At 42.3% G+C, this 21,140-nt stretch overlaps 1 protein-coding gene across 11 annotated transcripts in view; it reads right to left on the bottom strand.

The window, feature by feature from the left end:
• The window catches only part of afdna (afadin, adherens junction formation factor a), a 120,807-nt gene extending 100,308 nt beyond the window's left edge, over positions 1-20,499 (bottom strand). For 3 of the 11 annotated variants that reach the window (XM_056580840.1, XM_056580839.1, XM_056580836.1), the window contains exon 1: positions 20,120-20,498. In XM_056580840.1, the coding sequence (XP_056436815.1) occupies positions 20,120-20,221 (102 nt within the window). In that variant the 5' untranslated portion in view covers positions 20,222-20,498. Of the gene's footprint in view, positions 1-20,119 lie in introns of all 11 variants that reach the window. The other 8 variants (XM_056580846.1, XM_056580841.1, XM_056580842.1 and 5 more) reach the window with 5 other exon arrangements.
• Between the last annotated feature and the right edge of the window lie 641 nt (positions 20,500-21,140).

Genomic DNA, 21,140 nt, shown 5'->3' on the forward strand with positions numbered 1-21,140 from the left:
GAAGTGAGCATTGGTATTCTATATCACTGGAGACAGTTTAACACATTTCATTCAGTCCTTCTAGTTGCAGAGTTCGCTCGTGCTAAGCTAGCGCAAGTCAACGGGCAATGCTAGCCTGCTATTAAAAACAGTCTTACCCACTCCACAGTACACCCGAGGTAAATCAATTATAACGCCAGACTATAGATTTAAATGTCTGTGTTGATAGAATAATGTTAGAAATATAACTAACCATACATCGCATGAATCATCGAGGGACTACTTTCTCAGCAGAAGCAGAATTCTACTATGCGCTGGTTAGGTTTGTAACCGAATCACGACAGAAGAACGTAAACAGAGAAGCGTGGGACAGAAGCGCAATTGAATGACTAGGCAACATGATGGTTCAGTGTGCTTTTAGAAATTGTAGAAATAAACGGTACAGATGGGCACCACAAAGTTTCCACCAATTTCCAGTGCGAGATCCAGAAAGGACTCAACTGTGGCTTGTTGCTGCTGGCTTTGACATCAAAACACCGGCTCGTACATGTACGGTTCGTTGGATACAACAAATTCCTCATAATCGTCTTCAAAAGCAGATGCATCGCTAACTCCTCCAAACGTGGCCATATCTTGTTAATTTAATACGCTTGTAGAATTCCTTCGTTCACTGTACTCTGCGTTTGTAGCAATGACAGCGGCAGGTAACCTAGGTATCAGTCCGCCGCTGCCGTAGCCTACGTACAGGAATATAAACACTGCTGCTGAGACCCCGCAATTCCCTCAAAATGCAATGCAATGCAAGGTTGGTTTTATTTCTAACATTATTCTATAAACAGACATTTAGATGTATAGTCTGTCGTTATAATTTATTTACCTCGGGTGTACTGTGGAGTGGGTAAGCCTAGCACGAGCGAACTCTGCAACTAGAAGGACTGAATGAAATGTGTTGAAAACTGTCTCCAGTGATATAGAATACCAATGCTCACTTCGGAATCAGGCCCTATGTCCAAAATTCCGAACGGGTAAGGTCCTCTGAGGAATCCAAAATGATTATAAAATGTAATGTTGCGTACAACATTTCCGAGGAGGAGATTACGTTCACCCAATTTGAGTCTGAAATTATGCTAATGAGGAAAAAATATTGGTGTAATAGCCGACACATTAAAGAAGGAGACAGCTGCAGACGTCGGCAACGCCACGTATACGTCATTCATGCTTGACGGCGACAGACGACTCCACAAAGGAGTGCGTGATTGTCTACGCAGCCGCATTCTGCGCAAAGGGAGCCCCGTCAGCATCTTAATTGCACACGTCGAGGTGGAGCATGGACATGCACAAGGTGAGTTTGAAGGCCCAGCCATATTAAAGCACGAGATATAACGTAATAGAAATCTTAAGAAAATTGTATAGACTTCCTAAATATTAAAAATGAATATGTAGCTGTCAGTTAAACGCGTTATTAACGGCGTTAACGCAAACCAATTTTAACGCGCAATTAACGCAAATTATTATTAAAAAAAAATGTTTTTTTTTTTTTTTTTGGGCTCAAAACAAAGAAGCAGTAGCCTGACTGCTATGTTCAAGGCATATCTTTGTATGTTCATCGTTTAATTACATTATAGGCTTTTTTTTTTGTACCGTCCTGTTTTGATCAGTATATGCCAATGTTGTTATCAATAAAAAAAACATTTGCACAAGGCAAGCCGATGCACTTCTCCATGTTGATTTTTTTTGAGTAAGATATGCATTTCTGAAAGTACCCCGCCTACAGTTAACAAGCGAGCGAGTCAGTTTCGGCGCCCCCTCCTACGTAGGAAGGGAGCACAGTTGAAGATTACCTCCCGTTTCCCATCTTCACTCCAATCGAGCATAGCTAAGATTTTGTGGACGAGCAGCTCCGGCGGGGGGAACTCGGCTGAAGCTCAGCTCCGGGAGTACAAACCTTTCTACTGTCGGACTGCCATCGAGCTCCCTCCGCCGGAGCTGCCAGACTGCTTCAGCGGCAGTACGGAGGAGGAGACAGGGAGGAGAAAAGGATGTACTCCCGGAGCTGAGGAGCTGAGCTGCCGGACTGCTGACGAGCTACCCCCACCAGACTTTTCAGTTTCCAGAGGACACCCGCCGGAGCAGCCGGAAAGCTTTGACGGCAGTTCAGCTCCCGGAGTACACCGCCGAAGCTGCCGGACTGCCTTGGCTTCGATGGCAGCTCTGCCGTGGTGAGCTAGACGCAAGTCCGGCAGCTCAGCTCCCGGAGTACAATCCCTTTCTCCTCCATGTCGCGGTTCATGGACTTCAGAGAGTCAAGGCCAAAGTTCCTTTCCCTCAATTATTCTCAACCATTGCCGAGATATCCCCCACTACGAGTCTTTACTTGTTGTGGAAGTACCAGAGACGTCAGACGCAGTCTTTATGATTCATAATATCATCCGAGGCGCACATTGCTTTTGGCAGTGATATTAGATATAATTTTATATAAATACCCATATATAATATCATTATTATATTGTATAGATAAAGAGCTCCAGGAGTCTGCAAACAGCAACAATCCCTTCTCCCCCATGCTGTGGACAGCTCATTGGGAAGCAGCTCATTTGCATTTAAGCTACAGACACCAGAAACAGCGCATACTGAAGGGCTTGAAACAGAGGGGAATAGCGGTAGCAGAGTTCCCGTTGTCCGGCAGGCTTGGGCGTTTCCGTCACGACACAAGAACGGCCATCAAGCATTCCTGGCGTTTCATCAACCAATCACTTAGAGTAGGGATGCACGATATATCGGCAGTGATATCGTTATCGGGCGATGTTAGTCATTTTTGAACACATCGGCATCGGCCCGATAAGTAAAATTGGTCCGATATTAACAGCCGATATTTATTTCCGTCTAGTTGCCGTTGTGTGTGTTTTTTGCCCATGCGCAGCTTGTTTGGTCATGTGACAGTGTCAGTGACGCAGCCAAGATGCACAGAGAGGCAGTACAGGAGTGTTTGTCACCTTAACTGAAAAGAATCAATGTCGGCGGTTTGGATGTTTTTTACGGTCTCAAATGAAGGTACTCGAATTGCAATAAGCAGTACTTGCAAAGCCGAAGTAATGTTTCCCGTGATCCGTACGGATCAACCCTCACGGTTCTGGACGCAAGTGATCCGCTGATAAAAAAAAGGTTGTGCGTTCACGTGATCAGCGCATGATTGAAGGACAATTCCGGTATTAACAAAAACATCAAGTATCGTAGCGAAATACAGTTTCTGTTGCGTTTTATTTGGCGTTCCGTAATCCCATTGAACCGGAAACCGGAACCAGAACCGGACATGTTCATATTTGGTTGTAGTCTTTTCGCTCGGTTCTCCGGATCAACAGTAGGGCTAGAACCGAGTGAAAAGACTACAACCAACCTCCCTTGATACATTTGATTTAGCCTATTTCACAGATTTTAGTTGAAATTGACTTAAACTTGAAACACTTTTTGTAATTTATTAGACAAGTGTCTGGTTTCCATGAATATTGGCAAATTTGATTAAAGTTATAAAACCTTGTCAAGATATTTTGATTTGTGATCGTTGTGATTTATGATCCAAACTTTTTCATAGATGCAAGTTGTAAAAGTAGCCTAAATCTAACACTGTTAGTAACTTGTGTTTGTTATGGATGCCCTGAACTTGTTGAAGAAACAATGTATTTCGAAGTTTTGGAAAATAAAGAAAGGAATAACTTTTTCATATTCACAGTGTTTACATGTTCTTCAGTATACAAAATCATCATAGAGACTTGTTTTTATACCAATATCGATATCGGTAAATATCGGTTATCTTCCGTAACAGCAATTTTAATATCGGATATCGCTATCGGTCAAAATTTTCATATAGGTGCATCCCTAACTTAATGTTTCGAAATGCATACTGGGTTACGCAAGGCATACTGCAAAGCATAGTCACAAGGCCTACTATGCTTCACTTCCTTAATGGCAATTTTACCTCTCTCATTAGGTTTAATAGTTATGGAGCCTCCCTTGGCTTACGTTAGTTCCATGCTACCCATACTTAGGGATGCAACGGAATGAAAATTTAACCTCACGGTTATTGAGACCAAAATTATCCAGTTTTTCAGTATTATCGCGGTATTTTTAAATACCCAAAATAGGCCATACTTCAGACTTAGTCCTCTTAGAAGGTAGGGATGGGCAACGATCGAGTCACGTAGATTATCGAATAATGAATGTGACTAGTGTTATTTATTACACGGCTCTTCTCAATGCTGTTGAACGCTCCGCTGAATTGCATGGGCCTTCACAACTTCCGGTGGTGAATAATTTTTTGATAATTCATCGTTCCTAAGCATATAATGGCCGCGGTCAAGCAGTCGATTTTTTTTTCTATTGTATCACTCCGCAAGTAGTCCAGTTACTCATTAACCCCAGCGTCCTCGATTGCTAAGCGACGTCAACGTCTTTAGCAGTCTATTCCTCTGCTGAACTACACTACGAATGCTGGTAACAAATAAATTGTAAAAAGACACACCGTGTGAAGTCATTTTTTGGACGCGTCTAGTTCACCGTTGTGCAGGCTGTGTTCGGTAAAATGAATAAAATAAATATCGATCTGTTTTCGGCGCATGTAGGCCTATCTGCCCAAGCCAACGTTGAAATAATTTTGGTGTTGAATGTTGATGGCGCAGTTGGTGAAACAAACTTGATTGATTTCACACAAATCATAAATGCCTCTCCCTGTGTCATTGTGTGCGTTTATCCGAGGCACGTGTGTGCGTGCGTGGGGGGTTCCTGATTGATTTTCAAATATTTGACCGTAGCCGGAGAGCCTGTCGGAGACCCTCTCCGTAGCTTACCTGCGCATCAAATATTTTTAACTATCCATCGACGCAACGGAGACGGCAAGGGCTGTGATTGGTCGACAGAATCATCACTTCCGGGTGACGCGGGGATAAAAACAAACAAACAGTAGCCTCGAGGTATTATTCTTTACAATTAACATGTTGCGTAAAACGCTTGCTTGGGCGAACAAGGAGGTGGAGACGGTCGTCTGCATTCTTGGGGAGGAAGACGTTGTTTACGATGTTTACGTAGCTGCCGCGGCGATCGACATCCGGCCTACCACAAAGGGTACTGTTGGCAGTGGAAACGCGACCTCGGAACTGAGCTGGGCTATACCGCCCCCTCCCTACCGCACCTTTGCGATCCGATCCGTTCCGCACCCTGCAGCCGAAACGTGGCATAAGCTGGCAGAGGATGGTGGTGCTATCACTGAACTACAAAGAGCAATGGAGGTAACAATAAAAACCACTGTCAAACACTTGAAAGCAAGATTCGGTAGCCTCCTAGGCAAGTGCACTCCCGTCTTATGAACACATTGATAGATCAGAAATGATTGTTGATCATTTTATTAAAATGTCTTTATTAGTGCTGTCAAGCGATTAAAATATTGAATTGCGATTAATCGCATTGATGTCATAGTTAACTCACTAATTAATTTTCATTAATCGCGAGTAATCCCAAATCTTTTTTCTATGCTAAATATCCCTTGATTTCTTTGTCCCATTAATTGTTCTCATTTTAATGCTCTTATCAACATGGAGAAGTGCATCGGCTTGCCTTGTGCAAATGTTTTTCTATTGATAACATTGGCATAAATACAAAAAGCCTATAGTGCAATTAACCTCTTAAACCCGAGCGCAGGGGGCAGCTGCGCCAACGTGTGCTGTAAACAGCTGTAAACAGCACCACCATGCTCCAACATGTCCATGGTGCATACCCACGTAACGGGAAGAAGCTCGGCTAAAAGCCCATGATAACCATTTTTACCTAAACAAAATACAATCCTAACACCAAGCAACTAAATGAGCCCATAGCAAAACACGCAAAACGTGCATGCGCTCATACTGGCCGCCGCCGATATCGCTACTTCATGCCACCCGAACAAACTGTCATGTGTCATATGGAAGCTGAGGCTTCACAGATTTCAATGATATCACTGTCATCACTCTACGATCTATCACCTTATTGGATATTATCTATCTATCGATCACCCTACTCATTCCACACACTCACTACCGGTACTCTTTGCCTTATATTTATATTTATGATATTATTTGCATCAATTATCATTAACAATATTTTGTACATAGTTTATTTGATACTATCTCTATCCTTTCTTCTCTTTATCCCTTTTTGCATTGTTGAGAGGACCTAGCAAACCAAGCATATGGTTTGCTGTGCAAGTGTTAAATAAACTTGGATTTGATTTATTATCCTGCAATGAATTTAGTAAATGCACTCACTCAAACTGGTGCAAACTGGATTGTTAGTTGACTTCCCCAGTACAGGTCTTGTTTACCCAAACATATTGTTACTTGTCTGTTTGAAATAACATTCTTTTCTTTCTTCTTCTTGGGTTCCACAGTGATGATGATGCTGATTATGAGCCACCTTCATCGACTGCTCCTGCTCCAGCGTCAGCCCCCCCACCTCTGTTTATATATATATGTATATCTTTATCCCTAGTGATTGTAGTTTTTAGCTGTGTTTTTACATTTGTTTTTACAGTTTGGTTTTATTATATGTTGTTCTCAAATATATCTGCTCCAGTTGGAGTCAAACTTCATTTTGATTGTGTGTTTTTCTATGACTGGGAAAATGTATAGAGGTCTGGGTGAATTCAAAAAAAAGAATTCAAAAATTGAAACAAGTCAAAACTGTTGAATTTGGAAGGAATGAATACCTACCTATAGTGATAGGTCAGTGAAATAAAATTATTAATTTTACAGTCTGGTACCTTAGAAAGGTCAAATGGCACTGATGGTGCCCAAATGGCACCATTTAGTCCGTCTGGACCTACCTGTACTAAAACCTCTCTAAAATCACTTTATTCACTTTATTAGCATTTATCCTGGAACAGGGTACCCATCAGATGTTGTTATATGTTTCCCTAAAGGTTCTGGGCTACTATCCCATAGTTTCAAGGTGGTATTCACTCTAAATAATGTGTTTTCTCTAGGCGAAAATTGAAAATTGACATTTCTTACTATGTTCTAGCTGAATTTACTCTGACACAGTAACATCTATATTGATTCTGACACTTCTGCAGCCACCTCACAGGTGTTACCTTCTTTTTGAAACCAACTTTATTCATATAGCCCTTGTAGTTGTGGAGGCATACTCTATTCATTATGGGCAGGTCATTTCGGGCTGGAGGCCTGTGAAATAGGCCTAGGGCTTAACAGGTTAAACGATGAACATACAAACATATTGCCTTGAACATAGCAGTCAGGCTAAAAAAAAGTAATAAATAAAATAAAGCCCTAAATTGCGTTAATCGCGCGATAAAAAAATTAACGCTGTTAAAATCGGTTTGCGTTAACGCCATTAATAACGCGTTTAACTGACAGCACTAGTCTTTATCCTTCCATTAGGAGAGGATGCTACCAAATCTGCCACGACCAAGGCTCTCATATGCTTCAACATGTTCATTATAACTGGCCAGAAGACCAAGAGGCGTCAGTGGACCATGGTTCTGATGACCTTGCATTCCTCTTGGATCACTTCTCCCCTGTCCTCACAAGGTAGCATAGTGGACCACTACACAACGGTATGTAGTAGTGCTGGTGGCACTCATGTTAATTGAAACACTGATTGGCTGTTTATTCCATGTCAATTTCAGAAATGGTGTTAACACTGAGTTGGCAAAAGAAGAGTTTGTAGGACAAGAACTACCGCAGCCTTTGTGAGCTGATGTTAACCAGAGAGCCATACTGTTCACTGTTCACTGAGTACAAGGATTTACTCTCTTTTTCATATTTTGATATCGATATCTATCTATGTCAACTTTGACATCAAAAACAACTTTGACAGCTTGTACATCCCAATGAGAATGTGTTTTGTTTATTATTTTTCAGAACATACTGCACTTGTCCACATTCTGCTGGTCTTGTGAGAGAGGATTCTTTTCACAAGAGAATCAAATAAGATGCTAGAGCATCGCTTCACACACACAGTGGAAGAGATAGAAATCAGTGTGGAGGGGCCCAGTTTGGAAGATTTTGATGCTAGGGAGAGTGTGGCAAGCTGGTTTCGCCAAGGCTAAAGGGCAAGAAGGCCAAATGACAGGGGTTGGCCATCTGAGGGGTACGAGACAGCAAGCAGAGACCTGCTATACGACTTTGAGACATGAAGTTAGGGCTTAGTTCAGTGAAGCACTTAAAACACCAGTGCTTTTTATTTTAAATGTTTTAGTTTACTTGAAATATTTAAGTCTGACATGTTAAATTTCAGTTCCGTGAAGCACAAGCACTTTTATTAGGAAATGTTTTATTTAGCTTTTAATATTTTAATTTAAATTTCAGCTCAGTGAAGCACTTATATCACACACACGTATAAAGAAAAGGATTAAGTATTAAAAATATCATTCACATTAGGGCTGGGCGATATGGACAAAATCTTATCACGATATGAGTAATCTTATATCACGATATGGATATATATATCACGATATGGTATTTTTGAAGTAAATTAAAATAATAAATGGCTTAAAATAACCATACTTCACATTTGATCAGTTTTTTCTTTTATTTTGAACTTGAATTTCCATGCTTACAAAGGAGTAAGTAGCGAACAATCTGTCATTAACTGCAGTGTCATATAGTGCAAACATCTTGTAAACATTGAACTGTTTTTTCAATACAAATAAAAAAAAAATATTTTAAAGGTGTGCTTCACACCTGCCTGGCTGTCAGTCAGTGCAGTGTAATATAAAATAAAAATCACAGCATCACACAAATATTTTAAATACTAATTATACACTTATAAAATAAAGTTATGTGCTGTGCAAATAGCTGGTGGTAAAAATACAACTTTCTTCAATACAAATGAGATTTTTTTTTCAAGTTAACAGGTGAGTCTCACACCTGCCTTGCTTTTTTTTTTTTTTTTCTCGGTATAAACGATATGGCCAAATCTCTCCCGGTAGACACTTTCATATCGTCCACGGTATGATATCGTCATATCGCCCAGCCCTAATTCACATTATATGAAAGTTAGGGAGAGCGGTAAAAAGGTGTCCTTTTGGCGTTAAGGGCGACACAATGAAAATGTGGGTGCACCAAAATCTCCACAACTGCAAGGGCTATAATATGTAATCTTGATGCCAATAGAAAGATTGTTGTGCAAGTGAAATATTCAATGTGGATAATACTTGGTTAAAGTGAATAAAGCTGGAACACAGCCTAAGTGGAAGCTAACATTTCCATTATCCATCATTATGACGCCTCTAATTAAAGTTCAGGGCAAATATAATCGAATGACACCAAGCCAAACATTCGCAAATACACATATGGCCACTAAATTGTGCTGAACATGTGTTCTGATTGAAGGCAATTTACCCGTTTCCTCAGAAACCTTCTTAGTAGGGCTGTAACGATACAAACTCACGATTCGGTTTGCATCACGATTTTTGACCCACGGTTCGATACATCCACGATTTTTTTAAATTTAAAAAGCATTTTATTTAAACAACACATATACCAATTAACTTAATGTAACATTTAATTACAAATAATTTGGAACACTGAACAGATTTGAACAGAAAGAATACTATTAAATTATAGCTAAATTAATAAAGAAATAACCAAAGATTGCAGTTGGAGGATGCTTTTTGCTGGTAGGCAAAAACCCTCAACTGTTTGGTTGGTTTAGTGAAATATCCTTATTAGCGCTTCTTATTAGGCTATGCAGCTTAAATAATGACATAATCAGGCCGTATAGAATGCAAAATGTTTAATAGCCTAACTTTCAATAGATGGGGAAAAAAATGAAAGTCTAACATGACCGTCGCAATAGCAAGGCATAGTGTTACGAGTAGCATATGTGTGTGCGCGAGAATGGCAGTGTGCGTATGCGTGTGTTAGTGACGTCAGCGAATGAGTGGACGAGCGAGGAGAGCGAGCGGTAGCGCGTGTGTCTAGTAGGGGTGCAACGGATCATCATTGATCCGTGATCCGTTCGGATCATCTATTTCGGTTCGGCACACGCATGATCCGCGGATTGATTTATGAAAAAAAAAAAAAAATTGCGCATGTTCAGTCCACACACAGCCGTAACCATTCCTGCTAGTTCCAGGGACAGAGCTACTTAACACGCTCTGGGTAAAAGTCTGCAACAGTTCCCTTTTCAATAAGCAAACAGTCCTATGGCTCGTTGTGATTTATTGTCCTCAGCGTACAACATGAAGAACAGTGGGCATGGAAAATAAAAGTAGGCTAGACTTCGGTGACTACTGTAACGATAACTGCTGCCTCCAGTGCTACGTCTGTTTCCATATACTCGCGCTGCCACACAAACCGGTCGCCTAGGTTACCACACAGACGTAACACGTAGCTGACATAGCGATTGCTAACATAAAGAAAAACACATCGAGCATGGCCACTAGGGGTGCAACGGATCATCATTGATCCGTGATCCGTTCGGATCATCTATTTCGGTTCGGCACACGCATCATCCGCGGATTGATTTATGAAAAAAAAATTTGCGCATGTTCAGTCCACACACAGCCGTAACCATTCCTGCTAGTTCCAGGGACAGAGCTACTTAACACGCTCTGGGTAAAAGTCCGCAACAGTTCCCTTTTCAATAAGCAAACAGTCCTATGGCTCGTTGTGATTTATTGTCCTCAGCGTACAACATGAAGAACAGTGGGCATGGAAAATAAAAGTAGGCTAGACTTCGGTGACTACTGTAACGATAACTGCTGCCTCCAGTGCTACGTCTGTTTCCATACTCGCGCTGCCACACAAACCTGTCGCCTAGGTTACCACACAGACGTAACACGTAGCTGACATAGCTATTGCCAACATAAAGAAAAACACATCGAGCATGGCCACGCATTTACAGTGACATCACCCCGGTGTTTCACTGACAGGAGTGAAACCGAAAGCGGCTCAACAACCGCTCATCACCGCGGCATTTAAGCAGCCCCTTCTTCCACAATCAGACCGGGCTAAAGCAATCACAAACGCTATTTTTTTATTTTTTTTGCTGATCCGAAAAATGATCCGACCCGTGACTCTTGATCCGAGGAACGATCCGAACCGTGAGTTTTTTGATCCGTTGCACCCCTAATGGCCACGCATTTACAGCGACATCACCCCGGTGTTTCACTGACAGGAGTGAAACCGAAAGCGGCTCAACAACCGCTCATCACCGCGGCATTTAAGCAGCCCCTTCTTCCACAATCAGACCGGGCTAAAGCAATCACAAACGCTATTTTTTTTTTTTTTTTTTGCTGATCCGAAAAATGATCCGATCCGTGACTCTGATCCGCGGAACGATCCGAACCGTGAGTTTTTTGATCCGTTGCACCCCTAGTGTCTAGTGAAGAAGCGAACGTGTCCGGTAGAATAGAGTACCCATCCTGTCAATAATCGGTGGCCGCTTCATTCCGACCTATAAGCAGACAAACTGCCAGTCAAATCACACAAAACAATAGAGACAGGATCACACGGGCATATTTTTTCGCGCTTGGCCCACTCTGGATAAATGTCGTTCATATCGCATATGAGGACTTTGACGGCTGTGGAGAAATGCAATCCTCCGTAGCCACGGAGAGCTGTCATCACAGAGAGGGCATCTCGTCGCATACTTACGGCATCGATAGGAGGGGGCGCTGTCCGCAGACTATTATTTAGACAAATTATTAGCAAATTTCAATCTGACAATTTGACCGGAGAGTTAGAAAGGGCATATCGCGCTTCTGCCTTCTCACACCGCGAGACAGGTTCGTGGCTTTGAGTGTCGCGATTTCGGTTTCGATACGCGTATCGTTACAGCCCTACTTCTTGGTCATTGATTGTAAACACTAGGGATGGGCACGAGTAGTAAATTCCAAACTCGAGTGATCGAAGGAATTCCTCGAGGATCAAACGAGTACTCGTTAAATCAAATCTATTTTTAGAATGCAACGCATCTGCAGCAGGAATAGGCCTGATGATGAACGGCAATATTACCAACCAAACATGTAATGCTTATTCTCCATCAAAACAGTCAGAGTTATCAGAGTATTCATTATTTATTTTTGCAAACGTTCAAAACACATTTTCCTTACAAAAATAAATATGCGTCTCACAATTTAAATCACGTCGAACCAAGGCCTGTAACAGTTTAAAAAAAACGAAACAAGTAGCCTAACCTTTGCAAATAATTTAAAGCTGCAAATAAAACGGCAGCAAATGGACTATGGAAATACTCAGCGTTGTGATCTTCTCTACACACCCGGGATTACAGCTGCGTCTTGCGGCGGTGAAAATATCCGACACACTTTCACTTTCACCGTTGCTGCGGGTCTGCTTTCCCGAACTCACCGTTGTGTTTCAGGAGCATATGTTGCCGCATAGTACTTTCTGGTAGCTCGATTTCGCTTGGCATATTTTACATTTCACCTTATGATCTCCTATTTCTTTAAAGTATTTCAATTCTTCGCTGAGCTTTGCTTTAACCGCCATCTCTTAACTTTTTTAATTCTGGCGTGCCTGCACACGGCACGGAACGCGCCATGGAAATGGATGCATTTCATTTTCTTTGTGCCCACGTCATGCGTTAGTGGCGCCGACAGAAAATTGATACATTTGCTTCAGAAAACTTTGTTTGTGTGTGTATATGCAAACTCGAGTTTGCCTGTCCACCAACCGAGTTCATTTGTAACGAGGAGTACTCCAGTAATCGATTCCTCACGCCCATCCCTAGTAAACACCAATGCTTAGTTGCAAAATTTGGCCAAGACACTTGATTATCTGTTTATGGTGGTTTTATGCAATCAGATACAACTTTGTGGAAAAAAATCTAATCAAATCATTATTGGTTGTTAAAAGATAAGGGGAAGTTTCTTCTTAACTTGTTATTTGCGATAACATGATGATAGGCTCAGCTTTCATACAATATAGTTTGTGCAGGTCCAATTTCGTGAAAAAGATCGCTATTTCTGTAAATGTGCAGTTATGAAACCCAAAACCTTCTTGCATATGACTTTACATGAGTCTTTTGACTTTCCTTTGTATTTTGCCTCAAACCAAAGTACTGCCAAACCGCACTCCTCCATCAATACTCCATTTTCCTTCTTTACCTAAACGGGTCTCGGAGGCGCTGCACTTGAGACGCTAGCTGTATTGGCTAACCTTTAGCTAACACCGTTGAATCACTGCCAGAGAACGCACTGCGAGTGAATGACAGAAGGCGTGGCTATATTCGTGCTGTAGCGATGCGTGTCTGTAGCGATGCGTGTCTGTTAACTCACTGTCGAAGAGAAGACAGCGCACTGATCAATTGACAATACATCTATTTTGTGTAATTTTACAGAAAAGAAACGGTTCTTCTGCAGTTTTTGAAAAAACTTCAATAAATAGCCCTTATATTAACCCCTCAAAAATGCACTTGCTTGTTCGGGCAACCAGAAAACAATCTCAACTTGCCAAAATATTACTTTAAGTTTGTCTGATGCAGCGCTCTGGCCAGTCCCGCATTTCGCACTATTATAAGTGTTGTCTAGGTACCAGTAGGGCTGTCACTTTTTATTCGAAGTTCGAATATTCGTTCGAAGGTGGGGTGAAAGGTTCGAATTCGAAGTGTAATTGTCCATTCGAACTGTAAAAATGCGCTATAAAGAAGAGAGCGGCGAGTGGCTTTTCCTCAATAAAGCGGCCCTCCTGGATCCCCGCTTCTCCCGGTTAGTCCACCTTTCCCCTGCACAGAAACATCTTGTGACTGAAAGCCTCTCACACGAGCTCATTGAAACAGAGACAGACACTGATCGCACACGACAGGGAGAAAAGTCCGCTGCTGCGCTGGGCGCGATGGGCAGCCTGTTTGGGGACTTATACAGCACGGCTGACAGAAGCAGCTGCAGCGGTAACTGAGAGCTGCGAGACTACTTGTAATTTTCTTTCCGTAAGGAATAAAAAGAGCAGCATGCCGTGTTGGAGGTCGGCCTCACAGATTGTTCGTTTATATAGGCTGTGTGTGCCATGGACGACATGCGCTCCGCATATCGCGCTCCGAGCAGTTATTGTTAATGCGTAAAAGACAGCCACACTTGTGTGTCGGAGCTTCCTCTTGTTGTGTTTACAAATGTGTTATCAAAGATGTGTTTTTATCCTGTGCTGTTATGAATTCAGTAGGTATACGTGATTTCCACGTATATAAATAGTTCTATGGGGGGGCGGGGGGGGTCGAATGTATTCGAATGTATTCGAATTAATTATGGACATTCGAAATTCGTTCGAATTTCATTTTTGGAAAAATTGACAGCCCTAGTTACCAGTAGGGCTGCAACTAACGATTATTTTGACAATCGATTAAAGGTTGCATCAGCGATTCTAGGCCGAACCAACAAATTATCACAATCATCTGATCTTTCCTCACGATCCGGTAGCTGCCCGCCCCATAAGCAGGCAGTCAAAAAAAAAGCGTCTCTGTAGGCAGCCTCTGCTCAGAGATCGTACACAAAAAAACAAAAAATAGGATGTATAAAATATGATGTATTTATTCAGTCTCTCCCAAATACACTTTGAAACTGAGAACTTTTAAATATCGTCTTAAAAATAAACAAAAAAAAAAATATTAAAATCCAAAAATAATCTACAGAAAAGTATCCAGCTATTCCACATGTTCCCCATGTTCGTTAGGCATGTGCTCACTAACAATAAAGACAATAAAGATTAATACTTGGTATACTTTTTATTCACGTTGGCTGCTCATAAGGCGGTGGAAACGCTCGGTGGAAACGAGGCATTTAAAGGCTCCGCTGGGCTCACGCTTGGCCGTTTCAGATGGTAGGCGACTTTCCGCTCGCGCTGTCGGTTGGCCGCGCGGCTTCACGAGCGCGCGCATGCGTCCGACGAGCACGGAAGCGACAGTTCCACGGGAGTGCGCCCACTTGTCGTGCCGCCTGACAGAATGCTGCGCCTTCTCTCTGTCCGCTCGCCTCTCCATTGAGAATGTATTAGCAGGCGCTACAAGGACTCCATGGCTGGCCATCAGACCCCCCCCCCCCCCCCCCCCCAAATGTTTTCTCAACGGATCTCCACGAATCACACAAGTGGTCAATTTTTTCTTCAAAACTGCGAATTTCGCCGAAAGGTGACTAGTTTGCATGCCTGAATATAAATAAAAATTCCAATATGACATTTGTAAAGCCGATATCAAAAATAAATAAATAAATCATGGTGCGCTGCATGGCTGTGAAGCACTTTCCTCCTGTTATTATCTGCTTCAAAATAAGGGGTCAACTCCCGTTTTGCTAGTAATATGCTTTGAATGTGAAGGTGCACAGGAAATGTCGGCGACAAATTTAGTCTTAGATTAATAGTCGATTAATCGTTGTAGTGGCTAAATTGCGTTAAGGTGCGGCCACACCAGACGCGTATCTCGCGTATAAAATCGCCATTTTTTCCATAGGGAACCATTGGTTTACACGCGTATAAGCAACATTTTACGCGCGTAACGCGCATATGAGGCGCGTATATTTATGCGCTATACGCAATATACGCGCGTATATCGCGTACATTTCAAGAGTTCAAAAAATTTAACTTTTTACGCTCATACGCATGACGATTAGCCGCGTTGCCCAATCAGCGTTGAGCTTGACCCGACGTCACTGGCAGAGAGTAGTGAGCTTGGACAGAAGCATACGGCCGACATCTTTCTTTATTCTGTGTGGAAATAGTAACATAGTTACGCCATTAAATGCTTTTATGGAAACATTTTTAGCGAGAAATGGGCATTTTACTTTCATAATGTTCGCTCGGTGAATTTGAAGGATGTTTGGTTTGATAGTTATGACGAAGAGGGAACGCTCCGTTCACTTGCATGGACATGGACTCATCTAGGCGAGTGACGTAGGCGCGTATGGCGCGTATGCGACTATTTTTGACACAAAATGGTCGAGCAACATTTTACGCGCGTATCTCGCGTAAAAATTACGCGAGATACGCGTCTGGTGTGGCCGCCGTTTTTATATGTGTGGGAATCTCCCACATATCATGTGCTAGATTAGTGGGAATCTATTATATTATGCACAATACCTGCATATTTAAATTATCTTTATTCATAAAAAAAATGTACTCTGCTTAAGTCCCCATCCATTCGTGACACCACATTGATAGGCTAATGCACGCTGTTTGTGGAGCTCTCTTTTTGAAGCATTTAATTTTGATGGCTGTGTCCAAGAGGGTTAGGCCTCTCAGACACTTTAGTATATGGTGTATTTTAAATACATCGCTAATTTTAACGCTCCAACACAACAATGCTACTAGTTTAGAAAAAGGCTCACAAAGTTGTCATGGGCTGCAACTATGGAGACCTCACCCTCGAACCTCCATTTTTCCTTTTTTTATTTGAAATGAAAAAGGGGGTACACTTAAAGACAACCAATAGTTTGAGAAGGTTTCTTAACATCTTTAGATCTACTCAAAATGCTAATGTTTTTTTTAATTTTAGGTTATTGAGTGGTTATAGAGCAGCTTCCAACTGGTTAAACAAACCAAAGAAAATCAGGTCATTCTTTTCTCCTGTCCCTCTCCAAAAAGACCCCAGGAAGTCTTCCTATCTCGGCACAGCAGACACTTCCTGCTGGCTTCCCGTTCCTTCCTGTTCGGTGTGAATGAAAAATGGTAGGGGCTTTTCGTGTCAACTAGATATTGTTGCTCTAGCAGTCAACCATCAGTGTAAAATTTGGCAATGTCAGAATTCTTCAAATCTAATTATTTTTGTTTTCCTTTCCTAAACTGATACATTTGTGAAAACAAATGTTGAATTTCAATAATGCTTTAAAAAGCAAAACAATATTTTGACAAATGTGTGGCCAGTCAGTACGTTTACATGAAAATCTAATTATTGGCTTAGTCCGACTATAATTGGAATATTAAGATGCATTTATACACCTTAGTCTGACTAAAATCGAAGCGGGTTACTCATAGGAATCTGATTTTGCGTTCTGCGCATGCTCGAGATCTTTTCCTGGGGCCATGAGCCGGAAGTATAAGGAGACGATAGTCGTGTTATTGTCGCCGTCGGAAAACGAGAAACTGATTTATTTAAAAAGGCGACGAAGAAGATGGAGGAAGCCGGTATCGTGCTAATGAAGTTAGCCCCTATAAGAAGTGTATGATCATCAACATGTATTCAGTACACACTGCGCTTCTGTTACGAGAGTAGTGTATGTATGTGTGCTTGCGAGAATGGCAGTGTGTGTGTGAGTGATCACAGCGAGTTATTGAACATCGGCCCTGGAGGGAACGTCTCTCCTGTGCTCCTCAACTACGGTCTAGGAGCCAACAGCAGGAAAGGTGTAACACTTTGATTTCACCCAAGGCTAAATTAAAAGTACATGCTTTTCTAAATGTTGGTCATCAACGAGGTTGTAAAGCAAATTAAGGCACATCTGTCAAAATAAAGTAGTTTTCTTCCGACGTGTTTACGATCTTTATTCATTCATTGCGCCGCAGCCGAACTGACGAGGATATTCTCTGATATTATGAATCGTAAAGACTGCGTGGGGTTCTCAGACTCTCTGGTACTTCAGTAACAAGTAGACCCGTAGCGGGGGTTACCTAGGCCATGGTGGAGAAGGAATTGGGGGGAAAGGAGCTTTGGCTTTGACTCTGAAGTCCAGATTGAAACTGAATGAAATGACATGGGCCTGAAGTGACTGACAACTGTCTACTAAAGAGATCTTTCTCGAATGCCACCCGAGTTTGTTGTTGATGGTGACGTAAAGAGGTCAGCCGGTGGCTCTATTAGTTAAAATGGGTACAGATCCATCTTTCGTACCAGGGCATGAAATGCGTCGGTATACTCTGACAATTACAGTTGTTTGATTGAGTAGCATATTCGAACTATGACTTTATTCGGATTAAGCTGTGAATGGAAACATACTTAGTGTCAGCTGCTTACAGACACTTATTGGTGTGAGTGATGTTCACAAACGGCAGAGTTTGTAAATGTTTCCATACTGCTTCAAAACCGAAAGTGTAGGAGTACTTCAAATAATCCCAAAACAAACCACACCAGAACTACCTCAAGATAAACCCACTGGCGCTATTCTGGATCACGGACGACACAAAAGACAAAGGGATGAAAAAATACAATGCAATCGACTAGACTAGTGAGCACATTGCAGACACAAATAAAAGGTCAAAGTATTCAATGAATGTGGGACGAAATTTCTATGCCTGGCCTTCTACTCGTTAAGATTTGGGCCAGACTCAATTGATTTGAACAAACAAAAGGAGAGCGACGTGTGAGGATAAGACATTGGATTAGGCAGGGATGTACTGTGTGTGATAGTTTTGATCGCATAGGCTATTTAAAAAAAAATTCTGGGCGAAGAGAAATATTTGTACATGTAAAAAAAAAATTCTTCCGATTTGCACAATAACTTGCACATGTGCAAGTATAATGCGTTGCAATCGTGTTTCCAAAAAACTTGGAACACCTGGAAAAGTGGCCGCAACATATTGGAATGTTTCATTGGAAAATTGTTTTCAAAGGGTATGCATTCCAAATCGTATATACGTTCTTTTTTCCTTTAGTGCGTACTGCAGCAACCTTTACAAAGTATGTACTGTTGCACACAGTATGCATATGATAAGGACATAGAAGAGGTGATTTCACTGATAACCGAACCTGTAGTGCCATCCATCGACTTTCCCGAGCTCAGTAGATGTGATGTGACATGACAAAAAGCCTTCTGGTTTGCAAAATGCTAAATGCGACCGGTGTAGTACAATATCCTGTTATCTTAAGCATACTGCATTTTCCATGCAATTTTTTTCCATGCAATTTTTGGTTTCTGATATGGGTATCAGAAACCAGGGCCACCGACCGTTCCAATGAAACTACATTTTCTGGCGTTGTAGGGATTTCCTAAGAGATTGCCGGTCTCTATAGAACTTTCGTTGGGTTAATATTTCTACACGAAAGGCAAATTATAAAGTTAATATAATTGTTATTGAGTATTATTATTATTAATTGGCTTTCTGCATGTAAAGAGAATGTTAAATGCATGGGAATGATGCATTTCAGCAGATTAAATTTGGGTACGTGCGAGTGTTATCCTTGCCTGTTGGTATTCTTGTTTTCTTCTGTATGCTAAAACAATCAAGAACAGGGAGCAAAAGGCCGACTCAGCGGCCTGGGACTGCCTCTCTTTTTGCCCTGCTTCAACTGCATCGTTTGGGCCTTTCAGTTCACAACACTTTAAATCCTCACACTGGACTGCAGCTGTCAAAGTAATACCATAATATTCAAATATATACGTCATGTCCAGCGCCTTGACGTATATATTTTATCAATGGGATATTCGTAGCCATCATTTCCACTACAGCCACTGTTCCCATGTCAACTTCAGCCCATGTTCACATATCCACTCCAACCCATGTTCACATATACACTCCCGCCCATGTTAACATGTCCACTACAGCCTATGTTCAGAAGTCCATTACAGCCAATGTTCACATGGCCATTCCAGGACCATGACAAGAAACCCGATTGCAATGCCACGGGGTTTTTTATTTATTTATCTACCACTCCGTGTCCTACCGGCATTTGTATCTCTGTTGCATCTTTCTGTGTTTATGTTGCGTTACATATCAAAACAGCCAACTAGGCTGAGAACCATTTCATGCACTTGCTGCTCCTTGCTAGCTGGTCAATAAATCCAACATCAGTGTGTACTTCGTGTTACATACATCGAATATTTAGACATGTACTATTCAAACTAAACCTTATTCAGTACATGATGTTACCGTGTAGAAACTAAATATGACGACATATAGACACCATACAGGTATGCGGCTACCGTTCAATGATCTAGCCAGCTATGAGGCTAGGTAGCCTAGAAGCTAGGTAGCCAAGGAGCTAAGTAGCCAGCGAGCCTCACGTCCCTTCTCCGTCAGCTGGTCATCCAGTAGATATTCTACACATTCTGGCCTGAAACACACCGAGGATTCATCCCCACTCAAACCCAAACACCACCGTGGGTTCGACCCGTGGGAACAGCCCGCCCGGGGCTCATCCCTGGGCCTCCCCACCACCAGGGGGAGGACAGGACGGACCGGCCCTCCCTTTGCTAATCCCCGACCTCACGTACCTCGGTCGGCTGGCTGATCTCGAACAAGTCGAGCCGGTTGGCGTTCCAGTGGTTGATGATGTCGGCCAGTTTCCGCCTCTCCTCCTCCCTGCTGCCCGACATGGTGAGCTGTGTTGGTGTGACGCTGATCCGAAGCAGTGTTGTAATAAGAGCTGATCCTGATTGTTGATCTGTTGCGGAACCAAACGAGAATAAAACTTCACACCGAACAACCAATAACAACCAGCGCGCTCGACGACGACGGCCGTGTAGAGTCCAGTGTGTCGCTCCCCTCGCCGCTGGTTCTCTGGTTCCACCCCGCCGACCCAAACACCGACAGCTAGTGTGTGTGTTTCCGCGTTCCCCTTGCGTACAGCGTTTGTCGCACTCCCGCTCCGTGCTCCGCGCGCTCCCGCTCCGTCCTCGCTCGTTCCCGACGCCCACAACTCAGCGTGCATGAAGCGCATGCACAGTTTGGCCTCGTTTATGCCATGTTCACACTTCATGCGTACTGTTAAATACAAAAGATGACACAAACAGGTGACTAAACACAATCCTATCATTCCACATTCCTTAAAAAAATAGAACGACCGGATTTTTCCTGCTTCTTCCTTCTTGTTATTGCAAAATGGATCCAGTAGAGGCGTGGATGGCATTTGCATAACCGCGATCTGATTGGCCGACGGATCCGCCGCTGCCTGAAAAGTTGAACATAATTGAACCATGGTGGACCTATGGAGGGATTATCCGTCTACGTTAATCTAGCTCACTCCCTGCTCTACGAGCATGTCGTTAGCAGAAAGAGATGAGAGCGACAAGAGCCGCAATCATGTCTTGTTGTGAGGTTGGTTGCACAAACCCTTTTAATAAGACTGATTATCCCGTTTATTCTACTTCTTGCTTGCCAACATAACAAAACAATTCAAATACTTTAATAATTATGCATTTTCTTACTGTGCATTCACACCAAACGTGACATTTGTCGCCCGTTCGCGTTGTCGCCGAAGTTTTCTCGCGCCACAAATCATAATCTGTCGCTGTG

This window comes from Gadus chalcogrammus, chromosome 21, assembly GCF_026213295.1.
Source record: "Gadus chalcogrammus isolate NIFS_2021 chromosome 21, NIFS_Gcha_1.0, whole genome shotgun sequence".
In the NCBI taxonomy this organism is placed as follows: Eukaryota; Metazoa; Chordata; class Actinopteri; order Gadiformes; family Gadidae; genus Gadus; species Gadus chalcogrammus.